The sequence below is a fragment of the Charadrius vociferus genome, unplaced genomic scaffold (genome assembly GCF_000708025.1).
Source record: "Charadrius vociferus isolate BGI_N301 unplaced genomic scaffold, ASM70802v2 scaffold270, whole genome shotgun sequence".
Lineage (NCBI taxonomy): Eukaryota > Metazoa > Chordata > Aves > Charadriiformes > Charadriidae > Charadrius > Charadrius vociferus.
The window spans coordinates 326,630-345,837 of NW_009646411.1; the positions used below are offsets into that span (position 1 = coordinate 326,630).

At 44.1% G+C, this 19,208-nt stretch overlaps 1 protein-coding gene across 1 annotated transcript in view; it reads right to left on the reverse strand.

Annotated features, from left to right (window-relative positions):
• Positions 1-932: 932 nt before the first annotated feature.
• HS6ST1 (heparan sulfate 6-O-sulfotransferase 1) overlaps positions 933-19,208 on the reverse strand; it is a 192,786-nt gene continuing 174,510 nt past the window's right edge. The window contains exons 3-4 of the mRNA XM_009880447.1: positions 2,164-2,236; positions 933-1,714 (exon numbers count right to left, since the gene is read on the reverse strand). Of these exons, the coding sequence (XP_009878749.1) occupies positions 1,006-1,714; positions 2,164-2,236 (782 nt within the window). The 3' untranslated portion in view covers positions 933-1,005. The remainder of the gene's footprint in view (positions 1,715-2,163; positions 2,237-19,208) is intronic.

Genomic DNA, 19,208 nt, shown 5'->3' on the forward strand with positions numbered 1-19,208 from the left:
ATCATGTTCCCATTATTGACTGATTATTTGCAGGGTCTTCCCTGGAACTTGTGCAGATTTATGAGGGAGTATTGCTATTTAAATTCTTCTTCCTTTTTTTTTTTAGTATGTAGGATAGGGTTTTCATGTGCTGTTAACACATAATACTGATGATGGCATGAGTGGCAGTTGTGTAGGGTGACAGGATGGCATGTGAGTGCACGTTTGAGCCTATGTGGAATTTGGTTGGCTTTCAACTTGTTTTGGGACCTGCCTGTGAAACAAATCTGGGAGCTCTGTGCATGAATTCCCTATTATTTTTGTGATGGAGTTGCGTATGTATACGTGATACCAGTGCAATGTATCAAAACCACTGTGCTAAGTACGTGTCCTAGGCCATAGTCAATTTGCTTCAATGTTTCTCATCCTCTGATCGTTTTTTTTTCTTCTTCTATTTTTATGGTGCTCTACTTTCTGGCAGCGGCTGCCAGCTGAAATGAAGTGACTGCCCTTGTGCTCAGATCACACCGCCTGACAGGACAGCACATCCTCAACTTAGTCACTGCTACCATTTACTTACAAGCAATGCAATTCCCATCCCACCTCCAAAAACACTCACAAAAGAAAACCTCCATTTCCTTGGTTTTTAAATGATGTATCTTTATATTGTTATGCTCAGGGTATAAACAGATCTTAAAAATCCTACTTCTGCCATTTGTGTTCAAATTGTGAGGATAAGAAACATTCTTTTGTATTTGGCCTTAAGAGTGGGTTACTGCATTTGTGCATTTTTTACCTCTGCATTATTATGTTGACCCTTTTTTATTTTTATGTATTTATTTTTTTTAAGAATCTCATCGGTCTTGTAAGAAACAGTAAAAAGACCCTATGCTTAAGGAAGCAATCTATCTTCTGTTTTACAGACTTGCTTTTAAATAAAATATTTTTTGTTGTTTTTGTAATTTTACTTCCATGATCTTTTATATGGAAACCCTAGAATATCATTAATATAAAAGTCTGCCTAGGCTACCACTTCTCTATAATATGGCTCATGTAGTCCTCAGTGGGCAAGCGTCCTTGCTCTTCGGTCTCTTCCTTGGGAAGTGCTTCATTGGACCGGTGAAGAAGCCTCTCTTCCCGGTTCTTTATCCTCTGCTCCATCCTCTCTAGCTGCCGTTTGTACTGGTAGCGCTGCTGGAAGAGGTCCTTTGCATAGTCATAGAGCTGCATGTCCAAGTCATTGAGCTCCTCAATCCTCCGGATGGTGTCATTATCCACCTCCACCCCTCCTGCCCTGGTACTGTTGTACTGCATAAAGGGCCGGATGAATTTCAGATTAAAAGTTCTCTCAAACAGGTACTGAGTCTTTCTCTGGAACTCTGTCAGGCCGAAGAAGGCCATGTCTTTGAGGTTCTTTTTTGCGCTCTCCAGCAGGATCTGTGCTCGCTTGTTCTCTGGGATGAAAGACATGTTGTAGCAGCCCACTAAGCTCAAGTCAGCCAACATCCTCACTTGGCGGTTGTTGGCCAAATTATACGGGCAATCCATGAACTCCTGCAGTGTGCAGCCTGACCAGTCCGTGCCTTCATAGCACGACGGCAGCTCTTCAGGAGTTGGTGTCCTGCCATCACACATATGCAAGGAGGTCTTCCAAGTAGCTCCTCGTTGGACGTGACGCCATTCGCTGAGGTAACGAGATACGGGGTCTCTCAGCAGTGTGATGTAGTAAAATTTTCTACAAGAAGAAGAAAAAATAAAATAAACATTTTGCTAGTAACAACAAAGATGCTTGGCAAGCTGAGATCTAGTGCAGATATCAGAAACACAAGAGTAAATCAACACTACAGCATCCACTCCACTGTGCTCTTGGATTATTTCCCTCTTGCAATATCTCCCATGAAGTAGCTTGTGCAACATTAGACCCACGTTCCTCTTTCTCATTGCCCACCATTTTAGTCTTGTCAAGTAGTAACGCTTTCACCGGGACATCCGTTTCCAGCAACAGACCGCAATGTCAGAACCAATCATCAGGATTCAACTGATCTACCAGCTTCAGAGAGCAACTGTGACTTTAGGGACCGCCTGGCCTTTCACACGAGCATGCGCCCTCTGAATCAGCCAGGGCTTGCTCTGCAGGACACACCAGCAACTGCTCTGCTTGTGAGCCGGGCCGATCATTCTCACTTTGTGCAGATGCTGACCAGGACACCTACTGCTTGATTGATCTGGCTGCCGAGCTGAAATCTGGGAGTCTGCACTGAGTAGCAGGATAACACCACAGGAATGTAAGTGAAAAATAATGGGAAATCGGGAATGCAATATGCTTTGTAGAAAGAGAAGGCACAAGTTGACAACCAGCAATAGTAGCAACGGTTTATTCTCATTTCAGCTAACCTGCTATCAATTCAAACAAACTGAAGACACACTTTTGATACATGAAACTAAAAAGGGTGAAAAAGCAAGACAATCGGGAGGAACACACATAGTGACATGGGGCATTCTTGCTGTTCCAAGTATAATGAAGTTCCCAACAATATAAGCCATCCATTGAACTGAAAACATGATCGCTGTCTTGTACAGAGAGACCCTCCAGCTTCAGCCCACCTTGAGCCTGGATAAAGTTCTGGGATGGATAGCGATGGCAGTCTGCAACAGCCCTTGCCAGGCAGAGGGAAATGGGCCCTTTTTTCCCTAATTTCCAGTAGCTTGGGACTACGGTGTCCCCAAGTGTTTCTAGAACAAGCAAATACCCTCTTTAGCTGCTAAAGCTGGCAGGGAATTAAATCCACACGTGCTCCCAGCGCATGGGGCTGTGTGACACTGTGCACAAACGGGAGCACCTGGCTTTGGCAGGGTAACGCACGCAGGCATGCTACTGGAAATATCTCGTATGGGGGGGTGTTGGATTCATTTCCCCATCAGAAATGCATCTTTGGAATGTTGCTTTGGCTCCCTGCCCTGCCAGCACGGCTTGGGAGAGCTGAAAGTGACGGCCATTAGGAGGGCACTGCACAGGTTTTTGAGGGAAAAAAAAAAGTACCAAAAATCTGCTTTGGCTAATATTAACACACCCATCTTTTCCTAGCACCTTCGGTATTATCCGTCCTAGCAGTAAGCTAAATTACTGCAATAAGACTAATTTAATTTTAAGAAAATACATCAAAGACATTGCCTGGGAAGTCTGATTTTAAGGAATGTTTGCTTTCCCAATTTCTCATTATCTTGCTGAAGGGTTGTTCCAAAGCAGTACATTTTGGTCTTTCCAATAATGGCAATGGGTGTCCACTCAGGCTTCAATGCCTCTCCCACTTTCTGCCTTCAGAAGTAGGGATGGTAAAAACATTTGCTATTTTTGGAAACTTTTCCATCTCTCTTCATAGCAGAGGTACCATGCGAGATAGTAAGGCTGTCTAGTACTGTCTGTGGACAGGGAGAGGGGAGGAAGAAGGGGAGCAGAGAGAAACACTTCCCTTAAGTTCACCTCTTTTTCCTTCATTTACATTGCAGCCTGTAATGATTCAACTACCCCAACTGAGATTTATATAGACAGTACTAAGAAACCTCTAACAGATGGGGATAAAATATGACAGTGGAAGGAAAAGGAAAGCAATGATGAATGCCAGATGTTCAAGCGACAGACATTGATGCTAAACACTACCAGCATTTTTGAGTTGTGAACTGCAGTGGAATTTTTATTTACACCAATGTAATCCAAAGGTTGCATTTTTTCCCCGAAGCAGTTTGAAGCCAGTTATTATTATGTGGCTTACAGAAGCAACTAGAAGTTTCACCTAGGATCAGGGACTCATTTCTGAGGTATCCAAAGACACAGGAGGAGCTGATTCCTGTCCATACCTGCTGTCTACACAAGTATGGATAGGGTAAAAAAAGATTTCGTATCTGTATTTTGCAGACAGGGGAACCACAAATATTAAATAATGTGCATAAAGTCAAATGGGTGTCCGTGACAAAGCTGGCATCAATCTGATTCCTGTAAGCCTGAATCCAGTTTGTCTTCTCTCTCCCTCTGTTTAAACTTTAGGAGTCTATTAGTAAATCAGATTAATAGATACCATGCAAAGCTTCTAGGGTCCATTGAAACAGAGACAGCTTGAACAGGACATGGATTGAAAAAAGGTTAAGGAGCAAGTATTTCTTTCTTCACACCTGCACTATAAGAGCTATTATCTTAGTTGAGGCGATACACTGGTAAATATTTTACCATGAGCGATCTCTCTCTCTAAGATTCCTCTCAGTGAATAGAAAGCACAGGAAAATAGGTTACATTTTTTGAAATTATACTGAATTTGATGTGCCCTTTTCCAGGTCTGTCACACAGAAAAGTGCTTGAAGGAGGGGAGCTTGCCTCCTAACACAGAAATAAGATGTATCTTTGGAAACTGGAATACAGGCAGTGGAACTGGAATACAGGCAGTGGAACCAGTTCCCTGGAGGTAGTTTAGGAAGCTGCCCCAATGGGGCATAAAAAACCAGCCCAAAACCAGAGACTGCAATGCAGTTTAATCCACCTAAGTTGAGACACACCGTTGACATACTGAAAGTTATGCTCCCAAACCTGTATTTAGCTTTCTGGAAGGACATTGGTTTCAGAGGTACGGATTCCCTCAGCTCTCAGGAAAGTGAACAGCACACCTTTAGGAAGACTGGGACCTCAGGAACCAGAGACATGAGCCACTTTGATATAGATGAATGACCATGGAAGTATTCATCCAAGGTACTTAAGACACTTAAGTTTCCATTCTCAAACTATAACTTGGGGATTGCCTTTAAGTTCAGAGAAAAGTTATCTCTCTAAAGAAAAAAGAGAAAAGATATCTCTCTAAAAAAAAAAGATATCTCTGTAAAGCATCATCCATTAGCAGCATCGTTATTAACATCGCGAGCAAGAAAGCTGGGGGAACTGCGCCAGCGTGGTTGAGAACACAGGCAGTGCCACTTGTCAGCAGTGGCTCCAAATTTATGAGGAACCACATGACTAGTAAGTTCTCTTTTGTCATCAGAGATAAAATAAACCCATAAAATACACGCAGCTGTGAGTGCCCTTCCTTTCAGCGTGGTGCCCCAGACAGCTACTTAACTTAAGTATTCCTAAAGGCTCATTTCAGAAGTGTGGTCTTCTCCTAGCCCAGATGGTTCCACTCAATACTGCCTCATAAAAAACCCAAACAGCCTATTTGGGCATGCAATGCCAAGTCTCACTGGCCTTCCTGGAGTTAACAAGTTCGAGCAAGAAAAACGGACATTCTAGTTAGTACGATATTTTTGTTTTTCTTCCCTGGGCAGAACAGCATTGCTACTCTTGCAGGCTCCCCTTCTACCTATGCATGGGGTTGTGATCCCGAGCAGACAGAGAAAAGCAGAAGCCAAAGTCACATCTCTGCCTTTCTTTGCATCATTGTCCCTGGTGGTCCCAATGTGAAAATCCACCTGAAGTTCCCTGGGATGTTTGCAACTTCAGCATTGAAACTCGGATGTACGTGCAAGCTGCACAGTTTTGTCTGAGGAAAGAATCACTAGCGTATTTATTAAACGGAGCAAAATGAAATCATGTTTTTGATAGACAACCCTGTATTAGAACTGAAGTTTCAGGGAGAAAAAAAATCCAGTATTAGCAACGAAGGGCAATCTTGTGGTTGTAGTACACAAATGAATTCAGGAAACTTGAGTCTAAGTACCCCTTCTGTCAAAATTAGCCTATGTGCCCCAGACAAATCTCTCTCTCTGCCTCTGTTTCCCATGTGTGAAGGGCTGACAATGTCTCCTTTGTCTATTTTGGCAATTCAAAACATAACATCTTTTGGAGCAGGAACCGTCTCCTTCAATGATTATGCAAAGCCCCTGTTTCAGCATGGATTGAGGTCAGAGGACAATAGTTAACTTGAGGCATATTTTCATGACACAGGCGTCAGGGGCACTGTTGCCCTACAGGATTCCCACCCCGGACCTCTCCGTCCCATTCTCTCATAGCAGCACAAAGCAGCCTTAGTTTTGCCAGCAGAGCTTTTTTTTTTCTTTTTTTTTTTTTTTTTTTTAGGGCTGTGCTGCAATTGCAGTCACTAAGCAGATCTGGGTTAAAAATAACCCTTTCTTGCAGACATGAGGGAGTGGCTGAAGCCCCCATTTAGTACTATTCCGCCTTAATTCCTGTCAGCAGGTTCCTCAGCTAATGAGGGGGGAATGAAACCCTTCTTCCTCTAAAAAAACAATTCTTTCTCTTTTGTTAATAACCAGTCAACATAATTCTGATAAAGTGACAGATTCTAAATACGATGCTATTATCTCTCTTCAGTTCATTTCCATTTGTGCTTTCCTACACTACTATTCGATACACCCTTCTCACTTCCCACTGCTGGTCTCTAAAATCTGTCAAGAACTGCTTATTTGACTGTGCAATCCCCTATTCTTTGCTGTGATTAAATGCTTCCCTCCCACACAGCCAAAATATCTTATTTTTTATTTCTACAGGTTATTCACTGAGCTTTCGAGCATCCCTCACAGGAAAAGCAAAATTTATAACAAGTCCTTCTTGACTACTGTGGTGGCCTTCCATCAGATAAAGGGCAAAATAAGGATAGCCACTTCCAATCATACGTGCTGCATCCTGCCTGCTGGGAGGGGGAAGAGGAAGCAAGCTGCATAGGTCAGCTTCAACCATATAACCCCAATCTGTCAAAGCAACATACCCCCGGGCTACAATTTTTCTACTGCTAAAGAAAAAAATAATAATAATAAAAAAATCTTTCTCTGTTGATACTGAATTAACTGAACCGAACAGGGTGTCTGCCAGCTTGCAGGAATGAGAAACGCTCTGTTTTGTTTAAAAGAAGTAGTAATGTCAAATTTGCAGCTGATTTAAGGCATCTTCGTAAGCCAAGCCCGTGCATTACGCACTCCTCAAATCATTTGTGAAGGTCCTTATTCAATTCATACCGGCTCTCTCTGTAAATAGTTTATCACTAAACCAACTCGTGACTTTGCCTCCCAGCAGCGACACGAAGACGTGCACCCACCCTGCTGTTAGTCTGCAGGGACCAAGGAAGAAGAACGGGAGTAGTCAGCACCCCTACTGTGATCACTTAAACCCTCACCTAGCAGAGACAATTACGGGGATTATTAGGTAACAGTTATCTCTACTGAAAATGGACAGTGTATCCAAAGGAGCAGTTCCAGCAATCGCTTACAGGTAAATAAGTAAAGGTGAGTCAGGTGTCTCTAATGATGAATGAGCTGAGAATGTGGCAGATGGAAGTTTATAAGGAATTTATATTCTCATTATAAAGTCATGCTAAATGTTACCTAGAAATCACAGACATATGAAAATCTCTTTTACCCTTCTGCACAGAGCCACAAAATGACCTTCCACTGTGGTGGGAAGCACTGGGGTGCAGAACGTGCTCCAGCCAACCTCAGCACTTGCTTCAGTAAAAGTTGCCTCCTGCCTTATTTACTGTCAGTACATGAAACCCCTGCTTACCACTTTTACAGCCAAAACTTGGGAAGACTCCACTTACTTCCCTATTTTTTTACTCTACAGTCAGATTTCTTGCATAACAAAACACACTCTCAGTTAGAGATTGGAATTTAATATATGTACAATGATTACTTCCTTTGGTAGCAAATAGCCCTAATTTTCCTCAGTCTGTTTCCTCTCATCTGGTGGTCATTTAGACTCCTCCTGCATTTCACACACAATAAACTCTTCAGCCCTTTAAAAGTCATAGAAAAAGAAAGAAAACCCCAAACAAACAAATAAACAAACAAATCTCTTCTGTCCCCTATGTTTAAATAAAGGTTGCCACACAAAACACCAGAAGCCAAGAAACTTAATAGCAAAGCCAAGCCTCCAGTATGCAGACTGGGTAAACACCTACATCAATGGTTTTCTTTTCCAGTAAAGGGGGGGTGTCTTTACAGCAAGCCAGTGCTTGCTTTGGTAACTGGGTTTGTTTTGCACAGTTGTGTTTTGTTTTGCCTGATGGTCTCTGCTCTTGGGACTCCGCTGCATGAAAAGATAGGATGTTTTGAAACGTAACAGCCAACTGTTACCCAGGCTCCGCTCACCCTCCGCATCTTCACCCAGGGACTCTTCCCAGCGTCCAGTTTCGCCGCGGGCCAATTCCCGGTGCAGTGATGCCGGGCCATGCCGCTGGCAGCCCCCTGAGAGCGAACACCTACAAACAACCCTCGGGCTGCTTCGGGAGTTGGAGGCAGAAGAGAATACTCTCGTACTACAGACAAATTGACATGCTTTTCTTCCAAATGGAAAAAATAAACTCTCCCAAACTCTCTCGGCTGGATGCAATCCGAAGCACAGGTTGCTAAACACACAGGGGTGGGTGTCAGCAGGTAAAACTGGGGCGCTCAGTGCAGCTACCCCTTCTTGAAAAGGAAGCAGAGCTGTGGGGAGGCTACACCCTCTCACAATTTGGCTGTAGTTTTGAGAGTGTTTAAACAAAAAGCTGCTATACGAATGCCTGTCTGTGTGTGGATGGATGCTCCAGAAACCACTCGCCTGCTTATCCTAATCGCAGGCATATGCAAAGTGGAGTCTCACATGTCGCAGCAGCTCCAAGGAACCACTAATAATTGATCTGCACCCCCGGCTCTGTTAAGGCAATGGGGGAGTAAGAAGGGCTGTTCTTCCAGGATAGCTTAAATGCAGTTTAATACAAAAATATTCCTCCACTCCCAAGAAAGGGGTTTCAGAGCAGATTCTGGAGTCTGGGGAAGACCTGGCTTAGCAACCCGGCGTCTTAGCGCCTGCTGGCTGCTCAGAGCTTTGGATCCCCGCTGACATGACATGTCTAACTCCCTCTGAAACACAGGATGGGGTGTAAGAACCAGCAGCCCCTGAGAAAGGAGCACTTCTGTAGCTGGCAACATTTATAAGGCTTTTGGGGCTGCAGCCTTACCTGCTGCCCGTCCAGTCCAGAGTTACTGGCCAGGAGAATTTCAGTTGGATTAGATGATCATCATAGGTCCCTTCCAGTTGAACTATTCTATTTTATTCTGTTCTATTCTAAAACCTTTTGGGGAAGAACAGATTAAAAATGGAGAAATAGAGTCAATTCTAATTCCAGCGGCTAAAACGATACTGGCTGAGGATGTAAGTAGATCTGTACTGGATTTCAGAGTGTAAATGAACTTGGGATTACTTAGCTCTGGCCTTTTGGATATAAATGGCTGTAGAGTCAGAATCTATTACATATTTCTATCTTTTAGCAGGAATTGAAGCGTGTTATATTCATTAAGTATACACTTAAAAATACCAGTACTATTTAACTCTGAGACAAAAAAATAATTTAACTGTGAGTAGGCATGCCACACCTCTCTTTTTTCCCCTGTGTATTTCATATAATGTGGAGGACGAATGCTTCACCATCCTGGTGATGCAGCCTTTCATCATACCATGAACGGTCACGCTGCAGTGCCAGCCAGGCGGCGTGAAGCTCGTGCGTGCGTGTACCTGTGTGTACCAAACACAGCACATCTTTCTTGCAGAGGCAGTAGAAAAGATAACAGAAGCTGACAGTGAAGAAGGAGACAAAAGAGCAAGCAGCAGCTCAGGCATTTCACAAGAGCAACAACCAGCCCTCCATCTACTCAGAACAACTTTAAACAGAAGCTCCCCTTTTGGTGTTCGCAAGACACGCACAGGCTCTGAGTCACAGCTTTAAGAACACGGGATAGAGTCAAACACAACTGCAAGGGCCTTCTCCAGCCTGGTGGCGAAGAAACCTGCAGACATGAAACCAAGGAAAAGATCAATGTGTGTGCTCAATCTGGACAGCCTGCAGCAATCCAGATTTTGGAATCTGTAGGAGCGGTAACGCTGTGTGTCTGCACACGCCTCTGCACACACAGTGGCGGCAGCACAGTAACAGCTCAATGTGAGACATCTCTATTTAAAGTTACCTTACAAAGAAAGGTAGGTCTACAAAGCAATAGCTGCAATACTATTACGTATGTATTCCTTTTACATAGATATTCCTTCTGAATTATACTGGCAAGGACTGCACAGCTGGAGCAGACGTACAAAGGATGTAAGTCAGCCCCAAGGGCAGATGGGTGAAACCGTGGTTTGTTAGAAAGCTGGGAGGACACATGTAGCCTCGATACCCACCTTGGGAATGGCAGTATGATACAGCCTGTTCTGTACTGATGAGATACATATGGTAATATAAGGGAGCATTTTATGTCTGGAATGAAATGCAGCATCACGAGAGGTATGGTTGGGTATTAGCAATATGCTACTAATAGGCTTTTACCCAGGAAACAAGTATGGACCTATCACCCTCACGTCTCATGACTGGTTTATATCCAATTAGCAGAATAGACACAGACTATGAGTTTTAACATCTCTGCTTTTCAATAAAATTGAGCTGCTGTGTAAGCACAAGAACTTCCTGTTGCACTGTCTCCTGCAAACAAGTTAATCTAAAAAAAGACACATGACATGTTATGAACCTTAGGAGTGAACCGCCAGTTCATTTTTCAAAATGACAGATGTGATGAAAATTGGCCAAAGGCTCGGAAAAAAAAAGTGGGGGTCAGGGTGAGGGGAGCAGATGGGGGCGGAGAGGAAGGCATTCCAGAGCCCTCTGGAGCCTTGGACTCCTCTAGGACCCATTAAAAGCTTATGTTACTTGCAGCGTTTATAAACAAGTGCTTTCTTTTGCCATCATAACCTTCCTCATATCAAGCGCTTAGGAAGTGTTGACTGCTGTCTTCTACTGAAGCAAGGCACCAAAAATGACGGCAAGTTACAAATCAAATACCTTTGATTTATTACCTTTCCCAAGTTTCAGGAGGTTTGTTGTGATTCCTAAGTGACCTTAGTAAACCCACTAATCAATAGCACATCTGAATGCTGAGGGACTGCAATGGAAAGTTTCCCTGCCAGAAGGATTACATCAGTGCTGGCAGAGGCCAGACGGTAGAAATGTGGACCGCAACCCATGCCTATTCTTTTCATTCTTTTGCTTTCATTATTGCCCCTGCTGTCATCAAAGTAGGAAATTTCAGGATGAAAAAACACTGCCATTCTCCATATGAAAAATTTTCACTCCCTTCACTTATTGGCTCTTTTGCAGAGACTTTTGTTTCTATTGATTTTAGCATTACACAAAATACAGAATTTACTAACACATTACAGCCGTATTTACTATAAAATACTTGCTAGCAGGGTACTGTACCCACTATTTTTTTGAGTTTCTCCCTGCATGTTAGACACATTAGAATCGAGCAAGAAACAAATCAACCCCTGAAGAGTAAAGAGACATTTGCAATGAGACACTGAACTTTTCATCTCTGCGTCAGAGACCAGTTTGCACCGGATAGGTAGCGTAAGATCACGGTTTTCACCCTATCACTAGCTAGGTTAAGTGGAAAACATCTGGGGTCTCATTCTAGCTCCAGGGGGTAAGTGCTGTCCCCTAATTAACTGCCAGTGCAGGCTGCCATGTTAGCAGGGAGGCTGAACTTTATTTAAGTCTCCCCATTCTCATCGGGATGGAGACGCTCTGCTTCTGCACAGAAACCTGCACAGCTTCGTACTGTCTTTGCCCTGGGAAGAGAGAATGCCAGGGATTCAGCCTCCCCAAGTGTCAAGCTGGATACAATGAATAAAACAAGCGCATATTTTACCTAATAAAGTGGGATTTCTGCATCTGATGCCTGCACACTTTAGGACACAGAAGAAAGAACCGTCGGGATATTGCCACACCAAAAAGAAAACCAGAAGCAAGATGAAATAGTGCAAAGACAAAGCAGAAGTAACTGTGCAATATGCAAAGGTATTTATCCGAATCAGCTGCAAACAAAGCAGATAGGCTGGAATTTGCATTCTCTTTTGAACTGTAAGCCAGCTTCTCCTGTGAATCACAGGAGCTCCACTGGCAGTGAGATTCAAGGAAGATTCAAGAAACGTGTAACAGCATGATAGACAGGAAGTATGTCTCCTTGAAGAAGATTAAATTATAAAGAAACCATACAGGAAGATTAAGGGAGCAAGAGTAGTCAGAAGAGCAGATATCGATCGCTTATGCAGGACAATTGAATTCCTCGGCCACTGCCTGCCTCATCCCAAAGGGATGCAATATTTGAGTCAGGCAGCTGCAGCTGCAACACAGACACCTGTGAGTTGCTTGCGGATCAATCTTGTTCCAATCAAAACCTGATGGATGGCTACTCTTATTGATCAGAGTGGGAAGACTCAGGAAACAGAATCGAGATGCACAGAATTTTGAAACTAGATTGACACGTCCTGGACATACAAGTAAACATTATAACATCTAACCAGCCAGGGTACATCAAGAAACAAGACGTCCCAAGGAAGGAAAACACAAGGAGCAGCACAGCCCACTCCTGGAAGCAGCCACAGTGCAAGCTGTTGCAAGGACCGCTTTCCAAAGAGCTCCTCTGTGAGCCACGTAGGGCTGCTAGCGAAAGGGAACTACTGCCCAGCCAAGAAGATCAATATCTACATCCTGCCGTACGCCTAACAGCATGAGAGAGGTGACTGGTCCCAATTCCATTTACCCAGTTCCTTCTTAGAATTAGTACTGGGAGAGGTTCCCACACTGCTGCTTTTCTGGCAAATAGTCGTATTAGTGGCTTACAAAGAGTACCAAAGCTCCCTCTTCTCAATTAACTGACTCTCCCTTGCTCAGGAATAGCAGATGCTGTCAAGCCACAAATAGATAATCCTCAAGAAAGCCGAGCTACTAATCAGTCACTTTTACATTTAAGATCACTTGGAGTTGCCACTGCCTTATACTGTTTTTCTAATTAATTGCACTGGAATGCACTTAAGCAAGCCCCGGATCAAAGAATCAACTGCAGAGATTGAAATAAATCCTGTCTGTGTTGCTAATGCCTTGGAAATGGATGACTTGCTAAGCATTCAAAATCCTGGGTACCAATGGTTTAAAACTACAGATAGTGTGAGACACTTTCAAAGGAATAGATTTAAGAATAAAAAGGAAAAAGCTCCCTTCATTTGCTCGTAAAAGACAATTAAACAAAGGCAATTGTTCAACTAATTTATTGTGAGGTTTGTGTATCTTAAGTTCCTTATTCTCCACTTTCCTATCACCAGAAATCCCAGTGCAGGAGTGTCAATTTTCACTGCAGCAAAACTTTATCATCATTACAGATTTCTTTTTTTTATTCACTTTTATGAAGGGTTGAAATCTTTTCAAAATAATGATAAATAAAAATGACTGGGGATGGATGTGTTACCAGTTGGTGCAATAAATCACTGTCTCTTCCTGCATGAGTCTCTCTCTCACGGTTTAGAATATCATCAGAATGCCTTTGATTGATTTACAATTTAGTAATCCAGCCATCATCATCCATAATTCCACAATAAACCACGCCACTTAACGTAGCTGTTACAGATGTTCAGAAGTTCATTCCCTGCCTTTTAGGAGGTGATAGCTAGACAGCAGCTGCAGACACCAGGATTAGCTGGGGAAGAAAAATCTGTCTTCAGCACAGGAAAACATCCCATTTTCCTATAACAATGCCCTGCCTTTAAAGCTGCAAGACATGCTGCCAACCTTGATATAGCCAGGTTCAATTATTAAACGCCAAATATCCATATGCATATAGGCACCCCCCTTGCCAGTTAGCAGGAGTAACAAGATCCCTGGCTTCTGTTGAAAACACATTATTTCCTGGGAAATCAAGACATACTAAAAGCCATATGCAACAAATCCATCAAAGGGTATGCAGCGAAAAGCAACTGATCTCACGCAGGCCATGGCAGCGTTAAGAAACCCACGCTGCAGTGCATTCTGCCCGTGGCACAGCACCCAGGGTCAGGCCTGAGGAATTGCTTAGGGTTTGCTCTTAAAACCACGCCAGAAGCGGGGCTGAGGCCGGCAGGAAGGGCTGCAGCCCGATGAAGAGGGTGCTATTCATTCTGCTGTTAGTTAGCAATATCAGCCCTTCCTGACAGCACAACTGGAGACTTCGTGGGCATCATTACTCATTTTTTTCACAAATTACTGATCTGGAAACAGTAGGTTAATTCTCGGCTTCAACTTCTTTTGCTTGAGCCTGAAAACAACACAGCATGAGCTGGCCCGCAATTAACACTTTTATTAATACTGTTTCTTAAAGAAGGGGAAAATATATAACACGCACAGTACGCGGTGCAGGTGTTTTACACCAAACGGCACTAGTACCCTCTGCCAACCTCAGCAGCCACAGTTCATTTAGAGCAGGCATACCAAAATATCCAACAAGGACTGTCTAAGTGATGGTCTGGGTCACAGAAACAATTTCTCTCCTAAGTGAATCACCACCCTGAGGAAGCTAACAAAGACTGCAAAATTCATTAGCCGAGCAGCGCTGGAAAGGTCTGCTCCAGATCCATCAGTGATCCCTCCAGGCCAGCCAGCATCCTGTCGCTGACAGGGACCTGTCCCAGGCGCCGCCGAGAGAGGTGCAAGGAACAGCAAAGCTATTTCTAATTACAGGAACCCTCTTGTTTCCTCTTAGCTGCACTCGCAGGAATCACAAATCAAACTCGTGGGTTGTGTCCGCAGGGGGACATTTGAGTCTTCAAAACTTTAAGAACCACAGGATTTCTCTGTTGGGTGATGCCCCAGATCAATACATTATGAGGCTGAAAGAGTTAGCAAATCTGAGTGAATTTCAGGTCCAATGAAATACCAAGTGGGTATTTTACAGGGACAGCCCCCTGGACTGTGAAGAAGGGATATCACACCCTAACAAACCATGGGCTCTTCTGCTTCTAGGGTGGTAAATGAGATCCCTTGCCCTGCGGCTAACAGAGCACTTATGACTACCAGAAAAGCAGCTATGTGTTGAATGTGATTTTAAAAAGCAGCTTTTTGATGAATAAATCCTTGAGAGACTTTTTTTTCTTTTAAAAAAAAACAGGCTAATGTTATTGCCTCACCTTCCATTTGAAGGACTCTGGAGGTGTTCTAGCTGGTTGAAAGGCAACCAAGCTCCTCTGCAGCTCTACTGCAGATAAGTCTAATTACCTGCTTAAAAGTGTATGTTGCGATTCCCCAAAGTGCTTCTTTCAACTCAGAAAATCCCTTTGCATCTCTCCAAAGAAAGTGCACAGTGGGACTATTCCTCCTGCTTCTACTGCGGCCTGGGAATACCTCTACACCCCGGCGCAAAGGGAAAACCCAGCTCTCCCCCAGGCCCAGCCCAGCTCCCACTAGATGGCACCTGCCCGCTGCTGAATGTCCCCTGCAGCTGGCAGCGCTGCCCGCCGCTCGGGCAGGGAGCGGAGGCTCTCCTTATGGCAGTGTTCTTCTTCCCTTCTCATGGGATTTGTTCTGTCTTACGTATTAAGGCCACAAGTGCGATTTCATTTAATTGGGCTGGTGGGGGAGGATGATGATGGGAATCAGTAATTGTGAATATTTCCCTTTCCGTACCGTGGCTGGAGGCAGCGATACCGGCGTGCCACCCGACAGCACCCCACGCTACGCTGAACTCGCCGCAACTGGGTACCAACCGCAGCCACTGATGGGGTGGCAGAACCAAGTCTGAGGGTCGGTACAAGCGCCTCCTCCCAAGGCAATTCTCTGCACACACAGCTTTCCTTCCAGAGGGACTGACAGCACTTGCCACTGGTATTTACATTTCCAATTTAACGGCATATATTCATTGCTTACACAAACATAGCATAGGAAGTGCCCCCTGGCCTGCAGGTGATGGTGCATACATAACCGCAGAGCACTGGGGTTTGCGTTGTGAGATTACCGTTCTGTATCTATAGAGCCTTTTGCTTAAGTCTCTGCCTCAGGCTTGACTATGAAACATCACCTCCAAAAAATTTACACGGGAGTTTTCTCCCTCACAGGCTTAGGTTACATGGAAAAGTTTTGCTGGTATAGCTGTACTGTGAGAAGTAAATAATAAAAGAACACTGTCAGCCAAATAGCAATGCCAGCAAAAAGTTGTGGGTAGCTATATACCCACAGTTGTGGGTATAGCTTATTCTGTCCAGGGAAATGGGTTAAATGATAGAGGCAGAGGAATGCTTGCCGGTGTGAGTTCTCTTCCAAAAGGGGTTTATCAGCACAGCTCTACTGAAATAATCACATTCTGAATGCAGGCATGTGCTTAGTCTCTCTGTCAAAACAAGTATCACGGAGAAAAAGTTTCTTGTGTTTGGTAAATTTTGAAATAAGTATGGGGCAATCTACATCCCTAGAGCATGCTGTGGTAAGTCTCTGCCCACCGGGATCTGCTGGGCTGAGGCCACTCGTTCTTTCAGATACACTGGCAAACTGCCGAGCTCGGAGAAGCTTTCGGTCACTACCAACCTGGGACGGAGGAGTGCTCTTGCTATATGAGGCTCCATATCCCACCACCCTCAGTCATCCAATCCCCTGGCTGTGTCTTCACGTACGAATTTATCTTTTCTTTGACTATATTGCCAATGGGAGCTGGAGGGTAGCAGGGTCATTGCAATCCGCTTCTTTGAATACTCTGTGGGATCTCAGCTTGGCATATTTAATTTTTTCATCCCAAAGAGAGAGTGTGTACAAAAGCAAGAGATCTGGAAAGCTTTTAGCATCACAGGAACTGCCAGCACTGCTTCCTTTGTTTGCTCCCTTTACCCTGATGGCGTTTGTTATCATCAATTAGCTCAAACACAGAAAAGCTAAGCCTCTCAGTCAGCTGTGGGACACAGGTATTGGGGTGCAAATTCCCCTTGTTAGGCTTTCTGAGAAGCTGGGCTGATGCTTGTTGTGCATCCTGTTATTCCAGTCAGCCTAGAGACAAGTGCCAGAGCTGGCATGAAAGGCATGTGTTGGAGAGGGAGAAAACCAAAGGTGAATTCCTCCCACTCCACGCTTGGGCTTGGTGTACCTGTTACTACATGTGTATCCTCCTTATGCCAGACATAACAAAGGTAGTAGCAGTTGTAGAGAGGGACAGAAAGGGCATTGCTAATACAGAAAATTAATATTGAAAGAATCAGTACAGTAAAGTTTCACAATGTTCACTCTGGGAAGACAAGGTCTTCCTTCTGGAGAATTCCCTGAAGGCATGAACAGTAGCAATAGATTTGAAAAAGAAAAAGGAAAAAGAAAAAAAAGAAATCCAATCACATACTCTCTATTTCAAAATTTAGAAGACTACCAGATGCAATTACATTCATGATTAAAAGATCTAACAGAAGCATATTTAAATTCATTAACTTAGTCCACACTTTACTACCTCAGGAGACCAGCTGCTCCTGGAACACAGGGCAGCAAAATACAAACTACATCTTGCTTGTATTTGATCAAAACCTTTTGGAAGTTTCAATGATCTGGCTGTTAACATCTCTTAGGTGATAATTAGGCTCTTGGGGCAGCAAACATTGTTTGGGAGAGAAAATGCACTGTAGAAACGTAAGTAGTGGAGCCTTCTGCCTTGCTGAAGAGTCAGTTATTGCACTATACAAAGCAAAGCAGGCAGGGGCAAAACAGGGCCATTTTCAAACAGAGACTCATTTTGCCTGTGTGTATCAGCAATCAGCAGATGCTCACCTCTGTGTAAACTGTTTACTTTAGGTTTTGCTCCTTTCTTGCGACATATGTTTTAACCAAGAGATTTTAGCCCTTGCGCACTGTGGCTCACGAGCACAGCTCCCCTCTGGAAAACAGACGCTGCATGGTTTTTCCATCCCTGCTTGACAGCTGTTTGGTAGCAGGTACCAGCTGGGGCCAAGCAGAGATGTCTCCCAAGTCCCGTCCTCCCAAGCAGGGTCCTCGGACCGCCTCAGCCTCCTGGTCTCTCTGCTCAAAGGATGCTGCAGGGCCTCTGCCTGCAAGTCGAGGTTTCAGGGCACTTTCAGCGGTGCTGGGAAGAGCCAGAACCTCTGCGTGGGATGAAGGACAGGGCAGATGCACAACGATATTCTCCATCTGCCCCAGGAGGGCACTAAATCAACAGCGGAGGCACTGACTTACTTCCTTTCTGTTATTGCCACGGGACCTAATTCCCTGTGACTGGACACGAAGAGACTTAATTAAAGATAACTGGGAATTTCTGTTTATTGTTGGCTCTGACATGTATCTCTCCTTCTGAAGTCTTCCTCTCTCCCTGTATGCTATGCCTGGTTTTGGTCTCCTCCACCGTGCAAGACAAAGCTCACCTCCTCTGGATAATGACCTTCCTTCTCAAGAGATCTTTTAAATAATTCTGACAGTTGGAGTACTTCCTGTCCCTCCTGAACAGTCCCCCATAATCAAGTGCAAGAAACATCGAAGGACAGAGTTGACCTTTCAGACAGACAGCTACGCCTGTGTCTGAACTGTCAGGTAGACATTTTCAGGACCCATTTCAGGATTTTACTCCTGTGGGTTAGTTATGGTCCATGGCAGAGAGCTCTGCATCATTGAAGCGTCTGCTCTCTCTCCCGTGCCTCTGGGAAGTTGCACCACTCCTGAAGAGCTGTAATTCAGCTTGAAACCAGCGGATTTTGACTCCAGCTATTTGTGCCACATGAACGTTATTTCCTCACTGTCTGCAAATGTAACTGAAGTGCCCGGCATCTTCCCACAGCGCCAAGGAAGCCCTGATGATATGCACAGGAGCAGGAACAGTCTCCTGCTATCTGTGTCTCTTCATTCAAATGAAGTCAGTGGAGACCTGGCTACACAGGCAGTGAAACGTCCCACTCAACTTTGTTCTCCTTTGTCACTGAAGGACTAGAGAGATCTATTATATTTTGCTTTAAAAGACAATATAAGGCAGCTGACTTCCCTTGACAAAAATGTGAAGGCCAAGAATAATTCAAGTATCAAAATCACAGCTTCACAATGTTCCCTGTTTGAGCACTAGCCTGGCAATACCTCACAGCTGAGGGTATGGCGGTGAGAGCTCCTGCAGGGGCTGGAGAAAGATGCTCTCCCATGACTCATCAGCCATCCCTCCGGAGAACCAGGACATAGAGACAGGATTAGTCAGAAAAATTGTAACTGTAACCAAAAGCAAGAAGAAAATAACAGGAAAAGATAGGGAAGAGGATGGGAGATTGCACTGGTCTGAAAACACTGAACACCAACTTTCAATCCTAAAATTATTTGCTACTGACTCAACTCTAGACATGTGATTCTTGTTATGTTTCAATCTCATAATCCGAATTAAACACAGTCTCAGATCCTCATTCTGATTAATAGTAACTACATTTTTTTCTTGTTATGTATGGGAACATG